We start from the raw sequence: 19,028 nt of genomic DNA on the forward strand, positions 1-19,028 counted from the left end.
TACTGTATGAAATCGTTATGAAACGCTAAACGCCACTCTCCATCCAGACGCGAGGATGTTATCTCCGTCGCCGCAGCACCACCGCGGTTTCCACTTCTCCCTCCATTTGTCTATCCCACCTCCCGTCTGCCGTAGCTCTACTTCGTTTACTGTCCTGAATTCCAGGATTTCTCATTACTTAACTATCTCTTCATGTTATCGCGACAATCGCCGGAACAATCCAGGCTCTGAAATCCACGTCGCCGTACCTGAAGAAGGAGACGAGACGCTCTTCCGCCGGCATAACGCTAAATCAACTGCTCTCTTACTCCGACAAATCTCCAGTGCAGAAGAAACAACAATCGCCGATAAAGAATTTCATCCTCAAGAATATGATGAGATGCCAGAAGAAGATAAAACGAGAATTTTGGAAATGTCTATGGTGCAAAAGCGAACACCTCAATTTCCAGGATCTATTTACATTCAATCATCTAGAGATGGTGACATGAACAGTACTTTACCTCCAATAAAGTCGTTGTTGCGTGATGGTGACAGTGATGAGATGCTATTGAAGGCTCTTGAAATTCGAAGGAATGTTACTGTTGAGATTTTGAAGGAAGCAATGATCAAAAATGGAAAATTTGGAATCACGTACTCCACTAATTTGATTGCATTGTCTCCGGAGTTTATAGATTGCGTAATGATTAAAGCTGCGTCTATGAAGCGATTACCAGAGTTTGAACACTCGATGTTTAATGAGCGTGCTAGAAAGGTGATATACGAGTCTGATGTTGTCTCAGTTATCAGGTATGGTTTGGATTAGCAAGATTTTCATCTTCCAGATAGTAAAAGAAGAACACAATAAATTTGATTATCAAGCTTTTCATCTCAAGATCTGTTTATTAGCTTTTGAATCAATCCCTACTACTTATACCGGTGTTATACAAAAGTTCATTTATTTCCTCTGTCTGTGTGGAGACCTTCAGGTGGTTGAAGCACAATGGATTGTCATTTCCTCAAATTGCAAAGCTCATGTGCCTGTCCAAAGGAAATGCTTATTCCATAAGATCTGCTGTTGAATGGATTAAATCAATTCATGTGCAAGGGCGGTATATTGGGGTGGCGCTAACGAAAGCAGGGGATAATATTTTGGAGCGCAGTACGGAGGAGTTGGATGAGATTGTTGGCTATTTGGAGAGCAAAGGAGTCAAGCGTGAATGGATGGGTTATGTCATTAGCCGTTGTCCTCAACTATTGTCTTTCAACCTTGAAGAAGTGAAGACTCGAGCAGAATTCTATTTGGATATGGCCATGAATGATAAGGACTTTGGAACTATGATTTTTGACTTTCCCAAGGTGCTCGGTTTCTTCTCCATGGAGGAAATGAAACAAAAGGTGTACAATCTTGCTTCATTTGACTTCAAAATCTCTTTCATGCATGCTGTATTATTCCAAATAAATTACCTTGTAGTTTGGATATCTTATGAATCTTCAACCAGTATTGATACCTTCTTTCTGGATTTTCTAAATTGGACACATTTCACAACATCCATCGACAATAAACACTAGAGAATGACCTTATTCATCGGTAATATAATAACTTGCTATAAATGAGAATGTCTTTTATTCTTTAATGTTGCAGGTAGATTATCTCATGGAGTTTGGCCTTAGTAAGGAAGATGTTGGGAGATTACTGGCATTTAGACCACAACTAATGGCTTGCAGCATTGAGGAAAGATGGAAACCTCTCGTAAAGTATCTTTACTACCTTGGAATTACCCGAGATGGCATGAGGAGAATGTTAACCATCAAACCAATCATTTTCTGTGTTGATTTTGAGACCACCATTGTACCAAAGGTATGATTCTGTTTAGTTGCTGCCAGAATTAACTGTCAATTTCTGAGTTGTTTTTTTCCCGTGAAGGTACAATTTTTGCGCGAAATAGGGGTTCAACAGGGAGCTATTGGTAACATGCTTGTCAAGTTTCCCCCGCTTCTGACTTACAGTCTCCACAAGAAGATCCGTCCTGTGGTTGGTTTTTTCTTCTCTACTATCTTCTGAGCAAACATGGTTATTGTTTCTTATCTTCAAAATAAATGAGAATTGAACTGAAATTTCATTCAAGACTCTTACCACTTGAGTTACCCCGAATAAATCATCTGTTCTCTTTACTTTTACCTCCTTTTTTATGTGGTTGTTGCATTCTGACTCCATGCAATTGGGATTATTTGGAGACACTTTTGTATCTGGATATGTATGAGAAACTAACTACCAACAAATTTCTTAATACAAATAAAATATGTTTGGCATAAAAGGTTGGAAAACGGCTCTCGACAATTATCTAACTGTCTATTCACCATGAATCTAATATCTTGTAGGTATCTTTAAGACATTTTTTTAACCCTCACCTAGATCAATTGGACAGCTTCTCTGTCCAGAAGAGCAGTTCTATCGTAAACAACTTTTTTTGGGTGTATCTAGAACTGAATTTGGGCCGACCTAACTTTAGATTGACGGACTCATTTCGAAACACTTACTCTTTTGTACATGGAAATGTTTTTCACATAGAAAAATATGTCTTCTCATAACCAAAAATAATTATGTTTTTCCAAATGGGGCTTGTCTCTAAACGAAATTCCCTCTGGATGACACTCGGATTTCCCCTGAATGGTCTCATAAAAGAACTTAATTTTGTCATTGTGTGCTAGGTTGTATTCTTGTTGACAAGAGCTGGAGTTGACCAGAAGGATATTGGAAAGGTAATTGGTTTGGGACCTGAACTACTGGGTTGCAGCATTCATCGTAAGCTTGATGTAAGTGTTAAGTACTTTCTGTCGCTCGGGATTTATCCCAGAGTATTAGGTGCAATGATTGCCGATTTTCCCATCCTACTTCGCTACAACATAGACATCCTTCGTCCAAAGTACCGCTACTTGCGTAGAGACATGGTTCGCCCTTTGAAAGACCTCATAGAGTTCCCCAGGTGATCATAACAATTGCTTTCTTTATACTTTTTTCTACAAATATGAGAATTCTAACATCTGGGTATTATTATTTCCAGGTTCTTCAGCTACTCACTCGAAGGACGAATAATTCCACGACACAAGATTATGGTAGAAAACCGTGTAAATTTTAAGTTACGTTACATGCTGACAGACAGTGATGAAGAGTTTGAGCAGAGGGTTCAGGCTGCTGTTGAAAGGCGTAAAAAATTTGAAATGGGGATTATTTTGGAGAAGACATCTGATGAAGCTAGTGAGTTTACAGTTGATTGTACAGAAAATGAATACCCGACCTCTGATACTGAATCTATTGAGGCGAGTTCATCTGATACTGAAACTATTGAGGCGAGTTCATCTGATACTGAATCTAATGAGGCGAGTTCATCGGAAAGTATACATTTTCACGAAACAGATGATGTCCTCCCATTGTAGAATTCAGTATTGTTTAGTCTCAATATCTTTGCCTTTTAATTTTGCATAGATATATAATATATTCCTTCTCATCACGGTGTATATATGTATGTAATTTTGTATCACGAGAAAGTAATCCTTCAATATATCTGATTTTACTGTTACATCAAAATTTAACTTGTAAAATATAAACAATTTTGAGCTTTTGATTTCTTTGGTTGAAATTTTCTTTTAAGCTTTTGTTGTCTTTATAGTTTGAATAATTTCTAACTCAGCTAAACAAGATAATGAAGGAAACCAATTAAAATTACAACCACATTCTAGAGTGGTAGTCATTAAAAATAACATATATTCACCTTTAACTGTTGTGTTGTTATGCAGGTAATCTCAATATAAATTCACATATCTTTAATACCAACTAGGAAAGATTCTCGTGCCATACACACGGATAAAAATATATTGTTAATCCGACCCAAATATCTATTTACTTTCACATATATATCCAAATTAACCAATGCTTTCGAACTCGGTAATCCGAACACTTTCAAAGTTAAACATTATTATGTATATAGATTAGTTAGTTAAAAATGTTCCGCGTTCAACAAATTTGGTGTTGAACAAATTTGTTGAATTTAAAATATAAAGTGTTATTAGCTTAGTTGGTTAAACAGTTGTACTTGTTTTTGTTAGGTTGAGGTTGCGAGTTCGAAACATACCTATTAAAATTAACGCTCTCGACCGGCAATTCAGACACTTTCAAAATTAAGTATTATTATATGTATATAGATTAGTTTATGAAAAATATATTTTTCAAATTTTTAAATAGTTAAATTGGAATAATATTCTTTTTATTTAAATTTATAAAAATAAAGAAAAAGTAGTGTAAGTATGTTGATTGAAGCATAAAGGAAAGTTTAAAAAAATATATATATATAAATAAAAACATCAAAAGATCGCTAGTATGTACAAAATTTATAACAAAAAAATGATTTAAAGTCTGGAGTACAAAATGATCTTCTTCATAGAGTACATCCTTTTGTAATCTATATATTCACAAAATCTGAGTTTACAATATATCTTTTTTTTAATTGTTAGATTGATGCTCCTTATTAAGATATTTTTAAATCTCTTCATTTGAACGATTTTAAACACGATTAAATTTTGATTACCATTTTTTATTTTAACTTGGGGAAGTAAACAAATTAATTTTAAAAAAAAAATAATATATATAAATGACTAGTAGGCTGCATTATTTATATATTTATTTTGCTTGGCCGTTTTATTTCCCGACTCTTGGCTGATTCTCTCTCCATCTATTGAGATTTTATTTGTAACTACGTTCTCTTCTTCGTTGTAGCGTAATCAGGACGACTGTACTTGGTTCCTTGCTTGAGAATCCTCCTCTACCTTCTAGGGTCAGATCTAGGTGGAGATCAAGCTTGGATGGACTTAAATCCTTACTGATACTGAAGATGTCTGTAACGGAGCTGAAAGAGAGACACATGTCGGCTGCGGAGAATGTCATTGCTCTCAGGAAGAAGTTGAAGCAGAAGCGTATTCAACTCCTAGACACCGATGGTTTGCATTTCCAACTTCATCTTCTTTCCTTCTTCTATTTCTTATCGATTTCGTCTTTCATCTGCTTTATAGTTTTTCTTTTCTTTTTTCCTTTTACGATTCGATTTCTCAGTGTCTGGATATTCCACATCGCAAGGTAAAACACCGGTCACTTTTGGCCCGACAGATCTGGTCTGTTGTAGGACTTTGCAGGGACATACCGGAAAGGTAAGCAAGCTTCCACAGAACGTGATTTACTTTTATCATACTCATCTTATAAGTTGATGATGCAAATTGTAGAATTAGGATATTAGTTATTCAAGCAAATAGTTCATTTATGATTTGATCCAGCTCTCATTGTACAAACTGAAATGAATTGAGGATGATCATTTGCATTTGCATTCATATTAGATTTCACCTGGTCATGCATTCAGATTCTACAAGCAAGTCTGGTGTGGAACTGGTGCTTTATCAGTTATAATTTGACTAGTCCCATGCTTAGAGTTAGGGATTTTGATTGCGTGAAAAGACACTAGAGTGAAGGATATACTAAAACAGTACTGTATAATAGTTGGAGATGAACATAGTAGTTATACATCCCTTGCAGTCATGGTAAAAGCTTGCGGTTCTTCAAGTATTTACTTTCATACAACTAAGCATTAGAAGAAGAAATCCTTTTGATATATATATTATTGTTAGTTTGATGAAGAGATTATTCCTTTTAGAGGGGAAGAGTAATTGCTTAAACTTTGCTTAGCACCTCACTGTGTCATGAAAACTTTGTTTCAGTACACTGTATATCTTTCTACATTGATGCTAATTTGCAGAGTGTCCTGTATATGTTTACTTGTAACGCATTTCAAAGTTTCAACTGCTTCTTACCATCATGTGAGCATTGCGACTTGTGCATAAGTAACAGAGAAAAAACAAGAAAACTTGTAAATACTCTCCCCACACAGTTTCTTAACATGAATTTTGTGCTTCTATTATCCACTAATTCTGATTTATACCCCCATTCAATTTGAGAGTTTAGGTATATTTCTCCAGATTTAACGATAACAATAAACCTATTTTTTCCTTCACATGTCATGCATGATCATTATGTCATCCAAAAGCCGAAGGGTTTAAATAAAAAATTTACCAGAAGTTGAAGGGTAGAAAATAATTATAGAGGTATTCTTGAATATAGTTTCTCAAAATAAATTCCAGGTCTACTCATTAGATTGGACTCGTGAGAAGAATCGGATAGTCAGTGCATCACAAGATGGAAGGCTAATAGTGTGGAATGCTCTCACAAGCCAGAAGACACATGCTATAAAGTTGCCTTGTGCATGGGTTATGACTTGTTCCTTCTCTCCAACTGGTCAGTATGTCGCATGTGGCGGTCTTGATAGTATATGTTCTGTCTTCAACCTAAATTCACCTCCTGACAAGGAAGGGAATCTCCCTGTATCAAGAATGCTAAGTGGGCATAAGGGTTACGTCTCTTGTTGTCAATTTGTTCCTGATGAAGATGCTCATCTAATTACCAGTTCTGGTGATCAGACATGTGTTTTATGGGATACAACCACTGGCCTCAGAACCTCTGTTTTTGGTGGTGAATTTCAATCAGGCCATACTGCTGATGTGCTTAGGTACTTTATATTGGTCTCCCTTGTTTGATTGATGATGAAATTTATTTAGCATTCTGTAATTCCCTCAGTTATCCATCTTTAACCAATCTGCATCAATACTTGAAAACTTCAATTCTGGATTCTGTTTGGCCTTTTAAACAAAGAAAAAGGTTGTGTTCGTTAGGCCTGGTTTGATGTGGGATATTTGGGATTAATTCCAAATAACCCACTATCCAATCAACAATCTATATTCATCATTCAAATCATCAACTGCTTAAAAAATAAATCATTATACATGTATACTCCTAATGTCCTTTACCCCAAATAACCAAATTTGTAATAACTTACATCAAACAAGATTATTTGAAAATAACCCAAGATCAAACAAGGCCCAAATAACCCACAATACAATCTATTCATCAATCACATCATTCAAAGTATCAACCAAAATAGCAAAATACACACTCAGTTTATTTTATTTGAATATATTTTTTCATTATATACCCTTAATGCATTTTTACTGATTTTCAATAATAAACTACATTCAACAAGGTTATTTGAAAATAACCACTTGGTTATTCAATAACCCTACATCAAACAAGGCCTTGGTTGCAAGTTAATAAACTGACAAACATCATATTTTTAGCATGTGAATAGACTGTTTTACTGTATCTGAGGTCTTCTACAAAAGATCATGTTATGACAATACCAGAATGTCAAGTCCAGCACTCTCTCTGTATACTATTTTAAATTTGGATCTGGCTTTGGATGTTCGAGTCCAGTTCCTTCTGGGTTGTTTGAAAGATCAATATCACTTCTCATCTGATATCTGAAATTAAATTAATGATCATTTCTAATGTGTTGTCCTTTTTACCCTTTCAGTGTTTCGATCAGTGGATCAAATTCAAGAATGTTCATATCTGGTTCATGTGACTCAACAGCTAGATTGTGGGATACACGTGTTGCTAGTCGATCGGTGCGTACATTCCATGGACATGATGGTGACGTCAACACTGTGAAGTTTTTTCCCGATGGAAATAGATTTGGAACAGGATCAGATGATGGTACTTGCAGACTCTTCGACATCCGAACTGGGCACCAGCTTCAAGTCTACAGTCAACAACGAAATGATAATGATAAGTCTCATGTGACATCAATTGCATTTTCCTTGTCAGGAAGACTTCTCTTTGCTGGGTATACAAATGGTGACTGCTATGTCTGGGACACTTTATTGGCTAAGGTACTTAAAGCTATTTTCTTCATATTCTAGAGTCTTTCTATTTGCCCATTAAATTGATTCCTTCATATTTTTCTACGTGGTTCCTTCTGCATTAACAACAAAAATCGATGCTCAATTCCAATAGAACCGTTACGAAACTATATACGTAAAATGTTGATCTAGAATCTAGTTGGAGGACATTTTTTTCTTTTTCTAGACCAGGGTTTTCTCCACGGAGGCTACATTCAGCTGCCATGACCCTCAGGTACTTTCAGTGAGAAAAGCGAAATTAAAACCTCAACCTCTTATGTTCAAGTTTCTTACCACTTGTCCTGGGTGGTTTATGAAAAAGTAGATACATTGGTTGTGGGTCAAGCCATAACATTAAATTTCAAGTCACAAATTTAATAAAAACAAGGAGGCATCATCAAATCTCCGAAGTATCCTTCCGGGAGGGGAACAAAAAATGTTCCAATGATCCCAATTCACACCCACACATCCTGTATGAAGGCTATACCAGATGCACTCATTGAGCTGGAGGACAGTTTTCTTGTTGATTATGTACAAAATGCACTTATTAAGTCCCCATTTGGAAACAGTTTTTGTTTTTGTTTATGTATTTGAAAACGTTTCAAGATACAAAAATGTTTGGAATCTAAATTTAGACAGATTAAGAATTATATTTTTGTCTCTGTATCTGGAAACAATATGTGTTTCCAATGGGGGTTTATAATGCAAAACAAAAGGTACAGGAAGGTGGGACACAAATCTGAACTATATTTGTTTGTCGAACCAATTGTAGGTGGTCTTGAACTTGGGGTCTCTCCATAACTCACATGAGGGTAGGATTAGCTGTTTAGGCTTGTCAGCTGATGGAAGTGCCTTATGTACAGGAAGCTGGGACACAAATCTGAAGGTAATTATCTTTCCATCATGTTCTTACTTAAGTTTTAACTGCTTTGGAAAACAGTTATATGATGGATCTGCTTTATTTAAGTGTTGTTATTACAGCAATCATAATTAACAAATTATTTGTGGATATACACCTTAACCTTCAGATTAACATAGTTCTTTGTGAAGATTTTAGTAATAATCACTTTATTGCTGTGAATCAATGTGATTAAAGTTATAAAATTATTCAGCCTGAACTTTAAGGAATATATATTTTTGATAATGCAAGCATTATAGCTAGCAATATGAATTGAATCTTGGAAACAAACTTAATTGTGAAGTGAATTTCCAAGTTTTGTTTATGTTCTTTACAAATTTCAAGTAATTATTAGTGGCCTTGTATCATATATTATGGTTGTTGGCTGGATGTAGGATTGTTATAAAATAATATAATTGTTTTGATTGCAGATCTGGGCCTTTGGGGGGCATAGGCGAGTCGTTATGTAAGAGGGGAACGGTTTAGAGAAACACATTACTAAGTTAGAAATGTTAATGACCATTTCTGTATCAAATTGTAAACTGTCAAATTGTAATGACCATTTCCAGTTAGTTTCCTGAAATAAAAAGCCTATATATAGAAGGAGATGGTGAATTGACAATGGGAACTAACTAGCTCTCTCTAAATCCCTAAACCAAAACGAGGTATTCTATCTCCACTCAACTCCTTGAATCGAGTTACGCTCCTTTCTTTCTCGGGTTTAATTCAGCTTATTTCCTTAATTTTCGTTTGATAGCATATAGCTTATTTGTATAGCTTTCGCTGAGTGTATTTAATGTTTCGTATTGGCTCAACTTGTTTTGAGTTTCTCTTTTCATCTTATCCGTTGAATGAAGCCTGTTCATTCAAACTTGTGAATCAAATAGAGCACTCTGTCATGGACCAAGTTGCCAAGGCCATCCACTCTAATAATTCATTTCAATTTCACTTTCCATATTATATACATATAATATAAAGTTTGCCTTATTTTGGTAGCGTTAAATTAAATTATTGACCTAATTATAATTCCATCATTTCATTCTTTTCACTATTTAAAATAATTTATTGTCTATCAAATAAATGGAAAATATATATAAAAAAACAAATATTACCCTCTAATAATTCATGGCCTTGTTTTATATGAGATGTTTTCAAATAATTTAAGTTAGTATTTATTTCTTGAAACAAGTTAGTACAAAATAAAATTGTTGTATCATCATATAAACGACTCATGTATCAAACCAAACAATTTAAGTATTTATGCAAATAAGTATAGACTAATTAAAATAAATCTTAAACCGTGAGGCAGAGTAGTAGACTTTGTAAAAATATTTTGTTATGGCAAATCGTTGTCACATTTTATAGAGTATTTTTTATTAAGATTCACCGGATGATTCAAGTTATTGGGTAGTTGTTGAAAAAAATTTGATTATCTGATTGGAGATAGTCAGATTTGCATTATTAATAATGCTACCGAGCTCGATAACTTAAGATGGTTGTATTTTTTTTATTATGAAAAAATAAATAAATAAATGCATGTGAATATTGTATAGGAAGGTCCATTTAGCGTGTAATTATTATGTGTTAAAACTTGTGAAGAAAGATGTAGACAAACAAACATGCATAATAATAATAATACAGACGAACAATAGAAATTACTCGATTTAGAGAGAAAGAACGTGGACGGACGGACGGCGGGAGACCGTAGGCCTGAAATTGAGTCTCCTCTCCGGTTAGATTCTTTTCTTTCTCTCTCTTTTTGCAGCGATCTTAATCGCAACGATGCCTGCTCGAAGGAGGACGCTCTTGAAGGTCATAATTTTGGGCGATAGCGGGTAACTTCTTTAGAATTAATTAATACATATAAATCGATTTAGAAGAAATTAGAAATTTCGCTGTTTTAATTTGTTTCTTAATTAATCAAATTCAGGGTTGGGAAGACGTCATTGATGAATCAGTATCCTTCCTTTCCTTTCTATCTCGACGTTAAATTATGAACTTTATGTAAATAGATACAAAATGTTAACGTTCTTCCTTCCTTCCTTACTTGTTAAATAAAATTCTCTTTCTCTTGATCTTATAATTAAAATGTTTATACCTTGAAATAGAAAACTATAGATATGTTAATAAGAAGTTCAGCCATCAGTACAAAGCAACAATTGGAGCTGATTTCTTGACAAAAGAGGTTCAATTCGATGACAAACTCTTTACTCTGCAGGTGATCGTATATATTTTGTTATTAAATAGTAGCAAAATGAGGATGATAGTCATGTTTTGTTCTCTGATCAGATCTGGGACACAGCAGGTCAAGAGAGATTTCAAAGCCTTGGTGTTGCATTTTACCGTGGAGCTGATTGTTGTGTTCTTGTTTACGACGTTAATGTCATGAAATCATTTGACAATCTCAACAATTGGAGAGAAGAGTTCCTTATTCAAGTAAACCTTTTTTTGCTCTTTATATTAAAATTGAAATTTAAGTTGGTTGACATCCATTTTCAAACACTTTGTATATATATATACATTGCAGGCAAGCCCTTCAGATCCTGAAAACTTCCCGTTTGTTGTTATAGGGAACAAAATAGATATCGATGGTGGAAACAGTAGAGTGGTTGGTTGGTCTTTATTTATTTATTTATTTATGTATTGTTGTTTGTTCTTCATTGTAAGCTCATAATTTTAAGTGTTTGCTATTTTACCAATTACAGGTTTCTGAGAAGAAGGTTAAAGCTTGGTGTGCCTCGAAAGGTAGTATTCCATACTTTGAAACCTCAGCCAAAGAGGGTATCAATGTGGAAGAAGCTTTTCAGGTCATATCAAGGAACGCTCTAAAGAGTGGTGAAGACGAGGAAATGTAAGTCATATGATCTTTTGATGCAAAATTGAGGATTGATTTGTCATGTTGTTGTGTGATTGTGTAGAAGTTAATTGTTCATTTGTTTGTTTCTTTGAATTGAATGAAAGATATATGCCGGAGACAATCGATGTTGCAAGCAGCAGTCAGCAAAGGGCAGCATCGAATGGGTGCGAGTGTTGAATGGGTGAGAAATGAGAATACATTGACGATATTCTTTATCGCTTTATTTTTTTAGTAAACACAAACGCGAGCTATATGGATCACTCAACTAGATTTTTTTATTTTATCTTGAAGTTGTTCAAATTGTTCTACTTTCTTGTAAGGAGTTGTTATTAAGATGTGGTCATTGAACAGGTTTGTAATGGAGTAGTTAAATTTTAGTCTATTGTAAACTTATTTTCATTCAATTGCTCTTAATATGTTTTTGTTTTTGGAATCAGAATCAAACTCAAAACCTTAAACATAGGGATCTCAAAGTATATGCATTATATTCCTATAATTAATTAATTAGCTAGTAATCAGCAAATGTGTATATAACTATATATGTGAAGCCAGAATAGAATAGAATAGAGTTAGAAAGTCTTAGAAAATCTACAATAGTCTTTATTAAGAGATTAGGTTTATTTTATACTAATAACGTCTAATTGGGGAGTATTGGAAGTTTTCTGAAAATTTTTTACAACAAAGAATAAAATAGAATTTAGGGTGTGTGGTAACATAGAACATGAAATTAAGGGGTTTAATTTTAATTTATGTATTTGTAAATTGTAAGTTTATCTAAAATTTAAAACTAAGAATTAAAATTTCAATAATAAATTAAAATCGAATAGGTTTTATAATTATGAATTATAATGTAATCTTTTCTTTTCTAGATTGTAATTTTAATATTTTTTTATTTTTATTTTGTAAGATAACTTTTATTAATTTATCATTTACAACATAATTAACATGCCGAATATGAGAAAATATTAGAAAATTAATATGTAGAACAATATTTTTTTTTAAGTAAGAATCAAACTTTATATCAGATTCTTACCGCTTGATATACTCTATTAAATTGTGTTTTAAATAAATTATTAAAAACTGAAATTTGAATGTTTCATTTCAATTTTAATTATGTTGGTCAATCACTAAGATTTTCAATGAGTGAACTAATTAATAAGTTATTATAAAGTGTAGTTGTGGAGTTGCCTCTATGTTAGGCAATAAACCACCTAAACTAGAGGAACTATAAATTTACACATTGAAAAGTTAGCGCTGCAAAATTATTGTGTGTTGGATTAAGGGATTATAACTAATCTCGTCCTTAAATCATAATCAGACTATAAGAATTTATGTATAAATTTTGAAATTATTAAAAAAAAATTACTTATTTTGTATATATAAAAAGTCATAAATCTCATTAGAAAACACATTTACAATTCATATTACCAACAATAATGAATAAAAAAATCAAAAACCTCCTTATAAATTATATAAATATTTTAATAATATTATAAATTATGGTGTTCATTAATTCAAGTGTCCCCAAACAAAGCCCTATGGAATGTGGACACAATTCAACATAAAAAATATAAATATAAAGTTTGAGTGATAAAAAAATCCGAATTAGGCTAAACAAATGAAAAATTATAAATATAAAATTTTAATTATAAAAAAAATAGAATTAGGCTAAACAAGTAAAAAAGATGTAAGAAAAACAAGGTTTGCTTGCGTGGTCATCTACAACTTAAAAAGATGTAGAAAAATATGAAAAGAATAAAAAGATAAAGTTGAGCTGTCCAAATAAATAAATTAAAGGTGACACGTGTCCACTATGATGAATCAAAAGCAGAGCGCCACTCAGCATAGCACTCTCTCAAGGACTAACTCGTAATTACTTTTCAAAAAAAAAAACAAATTCCTCTTCTTTTTCTTTTTTTTTTTAACCCTTTATCTCTTCTTTCATCATTTCCACCACCATTATCAGACTTCTTCTTCTTCAACCTCCTCCTCCTCTCTTTCTCTCTCAACTCTTCATTCATTCATTCTAATGGCGACACCAACAAATATTATTGAAGAACCCTCCGAATCACTGAAATACAAGGTATGTTCTTTACTCAATATGATTTCTTATTTCATCTCTTCATCATCAATTTGTTTTCTTATATTTATAACTGTGATCGATAGACATGGGTGCTGAAGGTTTCTATACACTGTGAAGGCTGCAAGAAAAAAGTTAAAAAGGTTCTCGCTTCAATACAAGGTACACAATTTAATCTCTACCCATTTCTTTCTTTTTTCACATTTCTCAAATATTTGATTTTGAAATTTAATTGAAGGTATTCAGAATTTCGACGTAGACTTGAGATTACAGAGGGTGGTCGTCACCGGAAATGTCGACGCTGACATTTTAATCTATAAACTCATCAAATCTGGCAGAAAAGCTGAACTATGGCCGGAAATATCTAATAATAATAATAATAATCAGAAACACAAAATGTCCACCGGTAGTAGAGACAATAACAAAGAGAAAATTAGTGACGTACAGACTATTAATGCCTCACCCTCTGGTGGTGCCGCCGGCGATAAAGAGAAACAGACGCCCGGAAAAGTTGTAAATCCGGCGACTGCAGAGCCTAGTGGTGTCGGTGCGGATAAAGTTGGTAAGGCGGAAGTTACAACAGCCGGTGTTTCTCCGGCGAAAGTGAATCAGGTGGAAAATACAAAAACGGCAGGTATTGTGACGACAAAAGTTAATCAGCCGGAAACTTTAGGTGTTCCGACGAGTAAAGAAAATACAACGCCGGTGAAAAAGAATGAGGACGGCGGCGCCGGCAGCAAAGTGGATGCCGCCGGCGGCGGGGGCGGCGGGAATAAACCTGAGATGGGTCCAGTGGGGAGCAGTGAAGTGGAGAAAAAAAGCGGTGGTGGTAAAAAGAAGAAAAAGAAGGGGCAAAATGGGAATATGTCAGGTCCATCACAAGAACAGAGTTGTAGTCAAGAAGAAGATGAAGAAGCAATATCTGCTAATGCGTGGAGGGGACCACATAGGAACAATAACAGTGTGACCCCACCACCACCACCAGCGAATAATAATCCTCCACGTCACCTCCAGAATCAATTCCCACCAGATTGTGATATTGATTATGCCCCTATTCCTCGTATGCCTATTCCTCCTCATGGGCCTATTCCTCATGGGCCTATTCCTCATGGGCTTACTCTTTCTCATCCTCCTCCTGCTGGGCCTGTTTACGTCACGAGTTATAATATGGCCCATCCAACGCCTAACTACACGACGTCGTATTACGCATCGCCAACTCCCTATTCATCTTCTTCATCGTACAACAGTTATTATCAAGAACAGCGGGAGACGAGGGTGGAGCCTCCTCCTCCGTCGTATTATTATAATGATTCGTACACGAGGGTGGTGCACCAACAACAGCCGTTGGATTCGTTCGAGATGTTTAGTGATGAAAATCCAAATGGGTGCTCAGTTATGTGATCAAATCAATTAATGGTTCAAAAAGCTTGATTATCAACCTATAACTAGCTTTCTTCAATTAATTATATACTTATATATAATTTCATATGTAAAATTGGTATTATTAGTTAATTAAGAAGAGATTTAAGAGCTCTTAAAGTTTCTTCTTTTTCATATGTGATTCACAAGCTTTGTGGTCCAATATTAATGCTTCCATTAATTAACTACCTATAATTATTACCTTCATTTATTTTAGCGTCCTCTTCTAGTCATTTCTTGTCTCCTCTTCTAGTCATTTCTTGTCTCTTGGGATTTATTATTACTTCAATTATTATTATTATTATTATTATTTTAGCGGATGAAAGTGATAATGAAACTCATGAGTCATGACATTTCATTATTAAGTGTATGTCTTTTTCAATGAAAATACTCTTATTAAATGGAGTTAGGATTAGGGCTGCAAATTAGTCAAATTAAGCTCGAACCGGCTTGAGCTCGACTCAATTATATATTTATTAGTTCGACTCGAGCTCGAACGAGTTTATAAATTTGAACTCGACTCGAAAACTTGAACTAAAATTAAAATTTTAAGTTCGAATTCAAGCTCTAATATAAACCCAAAATTTATTTTCAAAATGAAAATATCAAACTTTCATACTTATTCAACATTAAAAACTTAATATTTTAAAATGAAAAATGAATTAGAGCAAATCAATATTTAATCATCAATAACAAATAACATAAGATATCGATCTAACAAAGTCACAATAGACATTTTAAGTGGAGTCTATTGAGAGAAACTAGTTAATAATAGATAAAAACATGACTATTAACATAATCATTAAACACCTATAAGGTCGATCTCTAGGTCCTCTCCCTACGAATACTTCTCGCAAGTTGAATATCTTTAGGCATAATAATCACACGCTTGGTGTGGATGGCATAGAAACTAGTATCTTCAAATAGACTAACTAGATAAGTATCAAACTGCCTCCTGGAGAGCAACTATGGTAGAGCTCTGAAATCTCAGATCTGTTTTGAAATTTTGTGCAATCTCACGAACAAATCATTGGAATGGAAGTTTACGAATCAAAAGCTTCGTACACTTTGGTACTTATGCATTTCTCTCAAAACAATTGTTCCTGGCTAAACTTGTGAGGCTTCTTCACACCTCCGGTAGCTGGAGAAGATTTTTTAGCCGCCTTCATGCAAGTTACTTCCTCAGCTTCTTGACTCTAGTCGATTTCCTAACGAAGTCTGTTTTGTAAACGTCATTTGAATAAATAAGAGATAATATTAAGAAATGAAAACTTTGTGAATGAGTGAGAGAAATTGTATATATGAGAGATAATATAAAGAAAAATAGTTATTATGAAAAATCATGTAGGATATGATGATGTATTAGAGAATTATAGTTTTTTTGGGTCATAAGATATAATAATGTTAATTGTGGGTCTGCTATATGGATTTTCAAAAGAGAGTGAAGAAAAAATATTTATTTTAAATTTTATGTTTTAATATTAAAATAAATAAAATATATATTATATATTATTAGGCTCGAAAAAATTCGACAAATCATCGAGCTAGTATTATATGAGTTCGAGCTCGACTCGATTATTAAACGAGTTGGCTCAAACTCGACTCGAATTCAGTCAAATTCAAGCTCAAGTCGAATTTTGACCGAGCGGCTAGCGAGAAGCTCACGAGCGGCTTGACTCATTTGCAGCCCTAGTTAGGATCCATCTCAAAACTAAATAAATAAATTTCGAAAAAAATATTTTTAAAATTAATTATTTGCATTGAGCATTTTGAAAGTAAATTTAAAGACTTAAAATTATATTAATATATATTAAAAAGATAAAAAAATTATTTTTTTAATAAATTTATTGAAGGGTTTGAAAGGAATATATATTTTGTGTCTCTAAACACAAAAGAATAAATGATGAGTCTCTATAGTGCTCAAAAACATGTCACGTTCACAAAAGAATGGTATTAATTATAAGTAGTAGGTTCATCATGCAATGCTTTCTCCAATGTGTAAAGTGGAGAAATGATCATGTCTCTTCTAATAAAGCAAATTTACATCAAAAGCTTCAAAACCACACAAAATGACAGATTTCTCACTTTACCATTCTAACTAAGCAACTCCACAAATCCTCACTTTTTTATTCCACCATTAGTCCCAAACACAATATAATATACCCAAAAAAAACTATTGATGATGGGTTAATGAATGAGACTAAGGGTGGAAAAGACATGAAGAAAATAAATGAGGGTATGTGGAGTTCCTTAGTTAGAATGGTAAAGTGAGAAATTTGTCATTTTGTTTGGTTTTGAAGCTTTTGATGTAAAGTATGAAGGGGGATGTAAATTCAATTTGAGTGTAGCTTTTACAATATAATGTTCTTTAGAATTTAACTTTTCATTCAAATTTAGATTTTTAATATTTAACATTTTTATTAATATTATAATTTATTATTAAATACATTCTAAATTTAATTACTTATATTTTAATATATATACATTTAAATTATTATTTTTATAAATTTAATTATTTTAAAAAGTTAAAACAAATTTTCATTATCCTGACTTATTATATTTAATTTTAAAAAAATAATAATAATAATAATTCAATACGTTAATTTGACCTAATAACAACCACATATCAAAACTTTGTAATACTTTTTAATAGTGATTTAAGGAATAATAGTATCAAAGAAGCAATTTTTATTTTTTAAAAGTACACTCTTACAATACCATTTATTAAATATTCTTCATGACTGTCCATTCAAATATATTTATTTTAAATTCATTTTTCTATTTTAAAATAAAAGTTAAATAATAATATATATGTAACAATTAAAAAAAGTTGAAGCATGAATTGAATGGAGTTAGTTGGGTTAATAATAACAATGCCTGACTGTAGTCAGTTTCACTTTGACCATAATTTATATATGATTATTGTTGCTGACACCACAAATGCGTGGTTTGATTACTGGAAATAAAATAAAGAATAATAATAATAATAATAATAATATACATTTTCAAATCTTCACTGCAAAAATTAATATGGAGTTGTTCATAAATGTTATTTCATATCTTTTTATTTAAAATTAAATTTTAAAAAATAATACAAATAACAAGACCAGTGAATTTAGGACTTATCAGTTAAAATATAAGTTTAATTTAATGAATTTAAATTCTCTCACTCATTTATTTATCAATAAAAATATTAAAATATTTTATATTTTTTTAAACAGCTATTTTTTATTATTAAATACTATTTTTTTTTTTTAACTCTTTTCATCCTAAACTCAAAATTTTATAATCCCATAAAAATATAATTATTTAAATAATTTCGGATAAATTATTTAAATAACTCCAATATAAACAAGACACAAAACTTACTCATTTTTTTTATAAAACCATATAATATATATAAAAAAATTCATTCCAATAAATAAAGGTCACGAGTTTAATTCTCCTATTGAATCTAATAAGTTGGAGCGAGTGATATAATTGTAGGGTCGTGTTAGTATCTTTTATACAAACAATTTTTAAATTTTATTTTATTCAGACTTTCTGTCCATACGTGTAATCAACAATTAATTTCAATTTCATAAATTTTAATTAAATTTAGATAATTATCTTTTTTTTTTTTAAATATTCAATTATTATATACGATGTCTCGTTATTCATTGTCATCAAAAGTGTACGGTGAAAATGGAAAGAATAATGTGTAAATTTTTATAGACATCTTTTAACTATTTATTTTGTTATCTAGTTAGTTGAAATAAAATTAAATGTTTTAAAGATTAAGGAAGTCTAGATATTCGAGATTTTATTTCATTTAATAAAGCTCTTTTATCAAAATGGTGTAGTACAATTGCAATGGAGTCAAATAGTCTTTGATCATCGATATTCAATTGTAAGTGTGGTAATGATTAGTCTGGTTGATTCAACAAAATGTCTAATTATCTAATAAGGTGTAACATTTGGAG

The 19,028-nt window shown here is 32.5% G+C and overlaps 4 protein-coding genes across 4 annotated transcripts; all 4 read left to right on the forward strand.

The window, feature by feature from the left end:
* The first annotated feature begins 5 nt into the window (after positions 1-5).
* On the forward strand, positions 6-3,555 carry LOC124930035 (transcription termination factor MTERF2, chloroplastic). Its single transcript, XM_047470403.1, has 6 exons — positions 6-786; positions 966-1,374; positions 1,622-1,837; positions 1,904-2,011; positions 2,689-2,963; positions 3,042-3,555. The coding sequence occupies exons 1-6, from the start codon at positions 56-58 to the stop codon at positions 3,412-3,414; spliced, it is 2,112 nt and encodes a 703-aa protein (XP_047326359.1). The 5' UTR covers positions 6-55; the 3' UTR covers positions 3,415-3,555.
* A 1,137-nt stretch (positions 3,556-4,692) lies between these two features.
* Positions 4,693-9,663, forward strand: LOC124929389 (guanine nucleotide-binding protein subunit beta-2). The gene is made up of 6 exons (XM_047469740.1): positions 4,693-4,971; positions 5,084-5,178; positions 6,160-6,584; positions 7,446-7,803; positions 8,585-8,698; positions 9,142-9,663. Exons 1-6 carry the CDS (start codon positions 4,866-4,868, stop codon positions 9,178-9,180), a joined length of 1,137 nt encoding a protein of 378 aa, XP_047325696.1. The 5' UTR covers positions 4,693-4,865; the 3' UTR covers positions 9,181-9,663.
* Positions 9,664-10,363: 700 nt separating this feature from the next.
* LOC124929390 (ras-related protein Rab7-like) lies at positions 10,364-11,936 on the forward strand. The gene is made up of 7 exons (XM_047469741.1): positions 10,364-10,545; positions 10,641-10,667; positions 10,829-10,928; positions 11,000-11,146; positions 11,238-11,318; positions 11,416-11,561; positions 11,672-11,936. Exons 1-7 carry the CDS (start codon positions 10,493-10,495, stop codon positions 11,742-11,744), a joined length of 627 nt encoding a protein of 208 aa, XP_047325697.1. The 5' UTR covers positions 10,364-10,492; the 3' UTR covers positions 11,745-11,936.
* A 1,572-nt stretch (positions 11,937-13,508) lies between these two features.
* On the forward strand, positions 13,509-15,274 carry LOC124932022 (heavy metal-associated isoprenylated plant protein 36-like). The gene is made up of 3 exons (XM_047472620.1): positions 13,509-13,650; positions 13,734-13,809; positions 13,886-15,274. The coding sequence occupies exons 1-3, from the start codon at positions 13,597-13,599 to the stop codon at positions 15,046-15,048; spliced, it is 1,293 nt and encodes a 430-aa protein (XP_047328576.1). The 5' UTR covers positions 13,509-13,596; the 3' UTR covers positions 15,049-15,274.
* Positions 15,275-19,028: the final 3,754 nt, after the last annotated feature.

Source organism: Impatiens glandulifera, chromosome 3, assembly GCF_907164915.1.
Source record: "Impatiens glandulifera chromosome 3, dImpGla2.1, whole genome shotgun sequence".
Taxonomy (NCBI): domain Eukaryota; kingdom Viridiplantae; phylum Streptophyta; class Magnoliopsida; order Ericales; family Balsaminaceae; genus Impatiens; species Impatiens glandulifera.

What these genes read in the sequence shown, in the direction of transcription:
- LOC124930035 (XM_047470403.1), top strand. Translation starts at nt 56, where the DNA reads ATGTTATCTCCGTCGCCGCAGCACCACCGCGGTTTCCACTTCTCCCTC. An exon ending in ACAAGAAGATCCGTCCTGTG is followed by an intron (nt 2,012 to 2,688) that starts GTTGGTTTTTTC and finishes ATTGTGTGCTAG; the next exon opens with GTTGTATTCTTGTTGACAAG. An exon ending in GACCTCATAGAGTTCCCCAG is followed by an intron (nt 2,964 to 3,041) that starts GTGATCATAACA and finishes TATTATTTCCAG; the next exon opens with GTTCTTCAGCTACTCACTCG.
- LOC124929389 (XM_047469740.1), top strand. Translation starts at nt 4,866, where the DNA reads ATGTCTGTAACGGAGCTGAAAGAGAGACACATGTCGGCTGCGGAGAAT. An exon ending in TCAACTCCTAGACACCGATG is followed by an intron (nt 4,972 to 5,083) that starts GTTTGCATTTCC and finishes TCGATTTCTCAG; the next exon opens with TGTCTGGATATTCCACATCG. An exon ending in TGCAGGGACATACCGGAAAG is followed by an intron (nt 5,179 to 6,159) that starts GTAAGCAAGCTT and finishes AATAAATTCCAG; the next exon opens with GTCTACTCATTAGATTGGAC.
- LOC124929390 (XM_047469741.1), top strand. Translation starts at nt 10,493, where the DNA reads ATGCCTGCTCGAAGGAGGACGCTCTTGAAGGTCATAATTTTGGGCGAT. An exon ending in AAGACGTCATTGATGAATCA is followed by an intron (nt 10,668 to 10,828) that starts GTATCCTTCCTT and finishes AGAAAACTATAG; the next exon opens with ATATGTTAATAAGAAGTTCA. An exon ending in ATGGTGGAAACAGTAGAGTG is followed by an intron (nt 11,319 to 11,415) that starts GTTGGTTGGTCT and finishes TACCAATTACAG; the next exon opens with GTTTCTGAGAAGAAGGTTAA.
- LOC124932022 (XM_047472620.1), top strand. Translation starts at nt 13,597, where the DNA reads ATGGCGACACCAACAAATATTATTGAAGAACCCTCCGAATCACTGAAA. An exon ending in CCGAATCACTGAAATACAAG is followed by an intron (nt 13,651 to 13,733) that starts GTATGTTCTTTA and finishes TGTGATCGATAG; the next exon opens with ACATGGGTGCTGAAGGTTTC. An exon ending in GGTTCTCGCTTCAATACAAG is followed by an intron (nt 13,810 to 13,885) that starts GTACACAATTTA and finishes ATTTAATTGAAG; the next exon opens with GTATTCAGAATTTCGACGTA.